Source organism: Amphiura filiformis, unplaced genomic scaffold (genome assembly GCF_039555335.1).
Source record: "Amphiura filiformis unplaced genomic scaffold, Afil_fr2py scaffold_22, whole genome shotgun sequence".
NCBI lineage: Eukaryota > Metazoa > Echinodermata > Ophiuroidea > Amphilepidida > Amphiuridae > Amphiura > Amphiura filiformis.
This window is the reverse complement of record NW_027305486.1, coordinates 2,362,492-2,372,657: the sequence shown is the minus strand read 5'-3', so window position 1 is coordinate 2,372,657 and position 10,166 is coordinate 2,362,492. Positions and strand designations below refer to the sequence as shown.

Sequence of the window (10,166 nt, the reverse complement as noted above, 5' to 3'; positions counted from 1 at the left end):
CATGAAGAATACCAAATACATGTAAAAGTGACATCTTGGATTAGCTTACCAGCCACCAGGAAAGTAACACAGAACATCAAACATTTACAATGAGAGGGTTGTGCTGCAAACAATATGTGCTTTACATAAGGCAGCTATTACATTCTACTGTACTTACGATGATTTTGCCCTCTGCCCACAATTTGTTTTCACTGACTTTTGTACCCACCCTTTTGTTTAGATTCCAGGTGTCCTAATGATACATCGAGAACAAAATGTCAAGATACAATAGTAGATTGCACAAATTTAAACATGACACTGAAATGGAAATCGAGCAGAGAGCAACAACAATATAATGTGCTATAGTGAGTATTCTTGTATGTATATTTTTTGTATGCTTGTTACTGTTTGCTGTGATTGTTGTGATTGTTGTGTTCTTGTTCCAATTATTTGTAAGTTGTAAGCCTGTGTGATTTGTTTATTTTTTGTTTGTTTTATGTATTGTCTAACAATAAATACAGCTTCTGGTTTTAGATTTCTTATAGTAAATTGAAATGTTTGATTGTCAAATCCCTTTGCTTAGCCCGATAAACAGTATGATTCGACTATATTTATAAATACGTATTTATAAATACGCACGTGACCACTTCCGCGCTGCCATAACAGCTTGTAAACAGTAAGTCTCGAAGTGACCTTCTACATATAACGTGTGGTATTTCTGTACATTTGAATGCAAACGTTTCCGTCGATAAATATTTTTCCGTCGGCAAATATTTCCACAATGTTGTGTTTGATAACATAATACAAATTCGGATTCCCCCAATGTGTAATAATTTTGCTATTCAATTAATACTTAAATTTGATGATATTTATCTAAAAAGTTCATATGCTTTTCAATAGCATGCGAATTTGGTCACGCTTGCTGGTCTTGGTATGTCGTGCCCATGCAAATGGGGCATGTGCGTATTTATAAATATGGATTTATAAATATAATCGAAGCATACTGAGAAAGAGACAGAGCCATATCAGTCTTGGCCGATTCATTCGGATAGTCATATTGTTCTAGCTATACTGTTGTTGATACTATTATTATTTTTAATTCCTATCGTTGATGTTGTTGTTGTTATTGTATAGGATTTTTGTTGTCGTCGTCTTCGTGATGTAGTTGCAAAATGTGATCTAATACTGATATGGTAAGCGGCTGAAATTATACACGCTATACTAGGGTAATTTCTGTATTTACTGTACATCCGTTTTATTTTTTCTCATTATAGCTGTGACTCAAGCCGTGAATGGGTCCCACTAACTTGGTGTACAAATATATCTACAAACTTCTGTCATCTACCAATTATACCTATGGAAAAGTTGAGTCAATTTTTATATCCAATCATTATAAAAACCGAAACTAACGAAGATGGATGTAATGTGGATGACGATATCGTGCCGGATGTGTGTGGTAGGTACTTGCTATTTATTGACTATATTGTCTAGGCCTAGGATACATCATCCTAAATCGTAACATAATTCCGGTCACCCTTCCCATAATTCAACGTTCTCTGATCATATTCGCCCAGGGGGATGAGACTGCATAGGGTTAAATGTCGGGACCTAGGTCAAAATTTGAAAAGAGATGAGGTCCGACCAACGGCCATTTGCGGAAGTAAAAAGTCACGTCTATGACATGTACCATAGTCTGCCTGTTAGGAAGATGATTAATATCCTGCATATTTAATACCTCATCAGTAACTTGGTATAACTAATTTAGTATATAATAATTCTAATACGATGTTTTATATTTTATCATACATGTATTGATAAATTGTGGAGCAAATATTTATTAAATATCTTCCAGGGTCTATGGTAAGACCGATGTGCCTACTAAGCATGCCGGGAAATAAATTGACCTATGTCAATTCAGATCGTAGAGATGAGGTCCGACTTGTGTGGATCGTGTCCTTTTTCAGTCGGAATTCCCGGAGATCCAACTTCCCTGATTCGCCGTAGCATATTTTTATATTTATTCCATGTGTCAATTCGTCGTAGAAGTAGTGATGCAATAGGATTAATTACCATAGCAAACTATTTTGAATGTATTGCCCCGCACTATAAACCGTTTGCCATGCCTGTGTATGTGTACAATCATAGATTGAATACAACCGCTGTTTTCAAAGACACTAATCGTACAGGTGCAAGTAAAACATACATGGACTCAGCATAATGTAACATTTCTATTCGCTGTCGAAGTGATGATGTAACAGGATTAACTACCATAGCAATAGCTGAATACAAATTTTGAATATTTTGTTAATATTTTGAGATATTCTTATTCAGGATATGTGTGGGTCCAAAATTAAAAGTACTCACTTCAAAGTAAAGTATCTGTATAAAATCAATCTACTAGGCTCAAGGATCTCAAAAAGGTATATTTCTCTCCAATGCTACCTATGGTTCCGGAAAAGATCAGAAGCAATATTTAATACTCCGATTTTCGTGAAAATTAATTGTTGCCCAATTTAAGGATATTCAGAAAAGTGATAATATTTTACATTTATAATAAACTTATTTTATTTTTACTGACTGACACACTCATTGCTTCTTGTTTCAGTTGTAACCGGACCACCAGTCTTGTCAGATTTTAGGACAACGAGATATGAAATATTCGTTTCCGTTTTGGCACCCGAAACTCCATATATCGATGAAAGCACGGGAATTCCCTATCGGTTAGACGATAGATATCATGGTTACGAATATATTGCATCACTTTATCAATTGAATTCTACTGGTAACGTAGAGGTATGTTTGTATGATGAATGATAATAGGTGATAATAAGGGGTCCAACATGTGATATTTTGGGCCAAAATTGATTTTTGGCGCAAATTTCCTGGTAAAATTCTGCACAAAATATGCACATCTCCTTCTAAATTTTAATGCTTCCCCACCACTGTCGATCTTATAGTTTATGTAAGCCAAAACTTGACTACTAAAGTGCACATATCTTCTTCATGGTGAGTTTGGGGCCTTCAAGTTATGGCCTGGTCTCTGGTCGTGAAAGTCTCTGGTCGTGATTGTCCAACCGGAAGATGTGATCATCAGTCAATATTCTGATGATACTTTTCGTTCATGAAAAGCGAAACCGTCAAACCAGTCAGTAAATTATATTATTCAGGCTGTATAATGTTCATTTCAACAATTTTGTTCAGTTTTATCACTCCATGTCATTACCATTAGAGAATGAATTTGGAGAAAACCTTCCGATAATTACAAACACTCGCTGAGTAGCAAGACCTTCCCTCTAAGCTTTTAATCTGATAAGCTGATAATATATTTGTTTTCATGAATTGGAAGACATTCTTTGATGTATTACTGAGCTCAATCATCTGAAATTACTGGAGCGTGAGCCACCCATGCTGGTGGCTCAGCATAGTATTTTATTAACAGAAGGTTTTCTCCAAATTCGTTTCCTAATGCGCTAACTTGGTTACTTATAAATAGGTGAAAATGTTAATTTGGGTGATGAAACGGTCTTCTTTCTTTCTCTCTCTTTTTTGCAAAGCTGCTTATCAGCAGAAAGGGTCCACTTCAATTAAATGAATTCAGTTTTCGTAATGTGACTCCTTCTACTCGATACAAAGTTGACATAACAGGCGTTCTTCACGGCACAACAGGACAAGAAAATACAACAATATTCTTGGAAACAGAGCGTAAGTTTATTTTGAAACATAATATTTTCCACTGCTAAAACCCTTCCATGCTACCAGACTTGTTTTGTTTCTCAGAAAAAAAGGTTTTTGGCTATCCTGTATGTAGAGCCATGACGAAAAGGTTCTAGAACAATTAACCTACAAAGACACTTTTGGTCTATTTTAAAACATTTTTTCAAATATAAAATGGTTCTTCCTAGCTTTTCCAGAACCCTTGTCTGTTCTTCGTAGAATCATAAGGTTCTTCATACATATAGCTAAAGAGCGTTTTTGAGGCTCTGCTTAGAAGGCTCTTCCTAAGAGTGTTGCGCGATCCCCCAAAACAGCCAGGGCGGAAGGGTTTGACAGGCGGTGTTATTTTAAAGGCAACATACAGAAGCAACAATTTTAAGCATATTGAGAGGTATTATTGTGACATTCTTTTATCCTCTTTGATCCGTACCTTGAATGGTTCCCTTAAAGAGGAAGCCCACCAGTACAGTTCTTCTGGGGTGAACCAAACCAACCTGGTTATCACATTAATCAGTGACAAGGTTTATCTCTGAATTTGACAGGTGGTAATTGATTAAAACATTAATTCAGATATAACCTTGTCACTGATTAATATGATAAGCAGACGTGTTTGGTTCACCCCAGAAGAACTGCTCTGGGGCTTCCTATTTAAATGAGTATTTCGTGATCGTAGCATCCTCTTTTTATGACATTTTTCAGTAGATATCCACGAAAAAAGCTTATTCCAAAAATTTCAGTTGATTCCAATTTTGCGTTTGTGAGTTATGCATGATTATGTGTATTACACAGCTCCATAGACAATGTGTTGTAATTTCGTTCTGGTAAATACCAGAATGAAATTCAAATTTCACGATATCTTGGCAAAACGAATCTGCAAGAAATATTTTGTACATAAACATTACGTAGCCAGAGGTTTCCAGTGATATAAAAATCTCAACTTTTTTTGGAGAAAAGTGGGGGATGATGTTGTGGATCACGAAATGCCCTTTTAAACAAACTCCGCTTTGTTGTTTTATACAATTTGATCCTGTGTGTGGCTTAAGAATAGGTCTACAGCTAGTGTGTGGTGTTCTAGATCTAATTATGAATGGCTCTCAAAACAGATTGTTTCTTATTAGGTGTTTGTAGATTAATTCTATGTTTGGAATGATTTAGCATACTGAAAGTGAAATTATGTGTTGTGTTTACAATAAAGATGCAGATAAACCGTACATCATCTGTCCAGACGACATCCTTGTCGTTGTACAAAAGAACGTGGAGGAAGCCAAGGTATTCTGGGACAACGCAATAACATGGGATATTAATAACAAATCATTGACCCCTGACCCAGACAGGTCATCAGGAAGTATGTTTCCGGTTGGAAAAACTAAAGTGACGTACTGGGTTGAGGATGATGTAGGAAATGAGAATCAATGCTCATTCAATGTTGCCGTACATGCTAAAGGTCAGTTGATTTTATGCTGTTATATGTTCTTTAAAACATTCATTATAATAAAAGACAGAGATAAAAAAAAAAGTCTAAATCGCGTCTGACGTCAGGGCAAAGGTGCGCCGTGATTGGTTGCCGATCTGCGCAGTACGATATTTTCTGTCTAGTTGTCAGAATTTCAGGGAAACAATCAAAATTATTACACCTCATAAATATTCATGAGCAACTCATGCCCCTTTTTTGGTCAATCGCAAAGGACACGACCTATTTCACCTTGCGATTTTTTTCCAATATCTACATGTCAACCCCATCCACATAGCTGAAGTTCGGTGTAATAAAACAAACTCTACATGGTTTATATCGGAGAAACGGGGTAACCTTTTCCACTCGGTACTGGCTACGAGCATTATGTTCCCTCACCCTTCGGCTTCATGGTCATAGGCCTAGCAGCCAGTACCTCGGGAAAAATAATTTGTCCTACTTCCCCTCTAACCATGTAGTATTTGTATACTGTCTCACGTTATAAATAGTCCTCCTAACTAAAGAGTTAGACTGATTAGCTCATGAATATTTATGAGGTGTTTTATGAGGTGGAACTCGCTGATGATGTAACAGGATTAGCAATATGTTTTTGAATATTTCGCACTGCACTAGTGCGTTCATGCGGTACCGCTGCATTGAACCAATTGAACCATATATGTCAAAGAACAGGGATACAGACCTGGACATAATTCCAAATCATGCTGATCACTCGCACCTGTAAGATTAGTATCTTTGAAAAGAGCGGTATTGTATGCAATCTCTATGATTGCAGACATACACACGTGATGAGTACAACCTGTTTGTAATGCAGGGCGATATATTCAACATTTATTGTTTAAACTTATTGCCAAACCTCTTAATATGATATTTAATTTGTCTATATCTACTGGGTTTACCTGCATATGACTTTCCGATGCGGTGGGATCTATCGAGATCATCTTCTTCAAGTTGTATTTTCATGGTGTCTGTAGCTATTTTGACAATGATCTCATCTGTGTTTTCTTTAGTTTGTTCAGGGACTCCAGTTAACACCACACAGTTTCTTCGCGTATATTGCTGTAGGTCTTCAATTGTGTCTGCCTGTTTGAACACTTTACCTCTAATATCAGCGATGTCCATTGATTGATGCATATTTTTTCTGTCCTGGTCATCCATTTTACACTTAAGATCATGGTTATCTCCTTTAAGTTTGTCCACCTCTTCTTTCAAGTCAGTCACTTCAGTTCGCAAGTTTTCGACGACTGTTTCAAGATGATTTAATTTGTCCGAGACTGCTTCACTTATTAGATTTTTGAAATAAGATTTGAATTCATCGTTGCTTATCAGCTCGCTAACAAATTCCGAAGACGTTGTAGATGTCATGTCGATACTGTGATATTATAGTGATGAAGATATCAAGTACATATTAAAAGTTTATTCCGAAACTCGCTGATACTATAGGCGGTGCAGTGTTGTTTTTGACCGCCGAAGCTGCCGGGTAGTTGACCCTTTATTCTTGCCTCACGGGTATGTGTTTATCTCAATGCATTTTAATACGCTATAGGAGGTCGAGAAAAACACGTCTTCTTCGTAGCTAATCAATCAAATATTGCTATGATAGTTAATCCCGTTACATCATTACTTCTATGGTGAATAAACTTGTTTCTTAGTAACATTATCTACGACATTTAATGTAATTACAAGTGTATTTCTTTGTGTATGCAATGATCATAAAGAACTACCAATTATTATTATATTAGAATTCATTCATTCATTCATTTCATTCGGCTGCGAAGCAGGCGACTACAAAGTTTCTCCATGTACTAGTGATCTGAAGCCAAAGTGGCAATGGCATCTGGCAGTAGAAAGTTGTCGAAATCCCCCAACAGTTTTTGCACATAAGACAAGTAGGATGTTCTTTGCCTTCCAGGGGTGTAGAGAGCATGTCTTCTGCATGGTTCATCTTCCTCAGGATATGTCCCAGGAATCGTAGTTGTCGTGATCTGACAGAGTTGATAAGATGCACAGTGTTGGTGATGGTATAGACCCTTTCATTACTAACATGGTCGGTGCGCTTGATGTTCAGCATTATCCTGTAACGTGATGTACCAAAAGCGTTGATCTTATTTTCCATGTCAGTAGATATCACCCAGGACTCGCAGCCATAGAGCAATACTGTAACACAAGTGGTGTTAAACAGCTTGACTTTTGTTGCAACAGTGATTGTTGGAATAATTAAGTTAAATGCCACTAACTTTAACTTCATTTAATTTTTTCAGATGTGACATTGGGTGGACAAGTAGCTCTTATAGTGTTCGCTATAATATCTACATTAACACTAGCGTTTGTCATTATTACTGCCAAGAAATACATTTTGTCTAGCAAAAAATGGAAGGATATAAACATACTTGCTCCGCTCAGAAAAGTAAGTATTGCGAACTTAAGAAAACATAGTAATTTTGGTATATATTTACTCTCGTCCTACGGGCGGGGCGACGTGGTGTTATATCAACCCCAAATATCTTAGGCTTTTCATCTGGCAGACTAAAATATACACGAAGAAAGCCTTTGTGTTGTGATCATTTCGATCAGTGGCTCGTAACAAAGAAAGCGTGAGCGAATGGCGTATGTAAAAAAGGTGGCCATCTGCCATCGAAATACAATTTGTAATTACCAAATTCATACTATTCTATTCCATCACCTATTGCAGGCCCAAACCCGTTACATGCAGATAGTACGTATTACAAGAAATAATACAAACGAGTTTCGTTCGACGCCTAGCGAAAGAGAGGTTTTTGACGCTCCAGTGTGTTCATCTTCTTCGCCTGATAACCATGTCTATGATCCTCTGGTACGCAGTCATTATTCAGACCATGCAAACAAGAGTTCATCTTCTTCTCCTGATAACCATGTCTATGATTCTCTGGTACGCAGTCATTATTCAGACCATGAAAACAAAAGCAGTTTTCAATCGACGCCTAGCAAAAGAGAAATTTTTGTCGCTCCAGTAAGTTTGTCATCTTCGCCTGGTAGCTATTCTGAATTTCGCAGTCAATCTGCAGACCGTGGAAGCACCTACAGTTTGCAATCGATACCTAGCGAAAGAGGGGCCTTTGACGCTCCAATAAGTCCATCATCTTCGCCTGGTAGCATTGCAGCTTATTCTCGGTTAGGTAGTCCTGACACTGATAACCCCGACAGGGATGAAAGCACGATGAATCGCATCCAAATATTTAGCTATGGTAGAAATCCTACACGAGATGCAATACCAACTTTTTTGTATGCTATTGACGATTGACGGAGAGAGCGACAAAATCAAGGAGGTTTGAGATAAAATAAGATATGGGTAGGAAAGAAAAGAGAATAGAGAGGGGAAGAAAGAAAGAAAGAAACAAAAAAGAGGCGGGAGAATGAGCGTATTTTACAATAATTATATTCTTTAACGCCGCTGAATATATACCTATGGAACAATTATACTGGACAAGACTCCGGTGGACAGACTTGTATGATTATTCCCATGAGACCGCCACAACATCATGCAACTCCATTTCTTGTATCACTTTTAAGCAAGTCCATTTGTTTTATAACTTTTAATAAAAAAATAATTGATTGATTGATGCCAGCACCGTCAGGTCGCTCTTGCGTCGTCGGTCTGATTTTTAACGGATTGTTGCCATTTTTATTGCATTTGTACATTATTTTAATGTTTTATGTGCGTGTAATGTGAAAATATTTGTGTTGCCGAGATATTGGTCTTCATTTTACCATATTTTGTGGACGATTTATATACTATATTTACTGGATGTTAGCCTTGAATTGGTACGTACACACAGAACACATAGCTGCATGGTTTGTTGATCAATACCACTGAATCAATCCACAATTAGAATATCTCCACCCGGTACTGAATTATACATTAATAGTGTTATGACTGAGAATATGCACGCATCTAGCCGATTTGAATTACGAATTAACTTACATTAAAACACAAGTTATGCACATTCACCCACCTCACCCACACGTCCCACCTTGCAACTTTTAATACACGCGCGCGCACGCCTCACACACCCCAGCCGCACCGACATCCACAAACCGCATTCCATCCACTACACACACCCTCATCCACCACACGACTTCAACCACACTCTAATACAATAACTCTGAAATTAAGACTAGAATAGGGAAAATAAGTTGTCGTTTCGTCAAGGCTCTTACAAATTTTCGTCTCGTACACAATGATTTACACGGATGTAGATCGGATGTTTTATAGTTCAACCGATCCTCAAAGCGATGTTAAGAAAAAAAACCGCGATAGATGAGTTGCCGTGTGACGTTGTTCCAATTGTTCCTTGCCCGGCAGTATGCACTCGCATCATATTTTGTTCAGGGTGTCTGCTTTTGGCACTCTCACCAGAATTACATGAGGCTACTGAACAGTGTAGCATATCTATATACCAGTCCCTGAACAATGTATGAACACTTTGTAAACAACATCCCAGCAGAGACTAATTTCAGTTCACATCTACATTGAAAGCCCATAAAAGAAGAAACTCTATTATATTGTTGTGGCGATATATTATTTTATATCCCGCGCCTTCTATTTTAATTTATTTATTTATTCAAAATTATGGTGTCATTCACCCCGAGTGAGATCACTCTCTCGTATCATTTCGATTAGACTATCGTAAAACGTCACAATGGTCTTTTGTGAACGAAGGTTTTGTGGACGACGGAAACTGAGAATGAATTGTAGTCTGTGGCATTCACTCAGAGGGTTAACACCTCTCCATAAACTCTCCGTGTGCGTCAAGATTTGAACACAACTTCTTATTTTAGAGCGAGAACAATTCTCATACCGAATGAAGAAGATGTAGTAAGTAATAAATATAACTTAATTATCCGTAAATTGTGGTTGTGATTGTCTTCATGTTTGTGTGATAATATTCGTGCTTGGCTGATTCTAAAAGCCTAAATAAGTCCCTGGTTGAACCTCTGGTTCTATGAAGAACTTTATATTAGCGCC

At 37.3% G+C, this 10,166-nt stretch overlaps 1 protein-coding gene across 1 annotated transcript; it reads left to right on the top strand.

Moving 5' to 3' along the window:
- Positions 1-232: 232 nt before the first annotated feature.
- LOC140143483 (uncharacterized) lies at positions 233-8,707 on the top strand. Its single transcript, XM_072165317.1, has 7 exons — positions 233-344; positions 1,254-1,435; positions 2,585-2,772; positions 3,534-3,681; positions 4,889-5,137; positions 7,423-7,568; positions 7,854-8,707. The coding sequence occupies exons 1-7, from the start codon at positions 292-294 to the stop codon at positions 8,439-8,441; spliced, it is 1,554 nt and encodes a 517-aa protein (XP_072021418.1). The 5' UTR covers positions 233-291; the 3' UTR covers positions 8,442-8,707.
- The last annotated feature ends 1,459 nt before the right edge of the window (positions 8,708-10,166 follow it).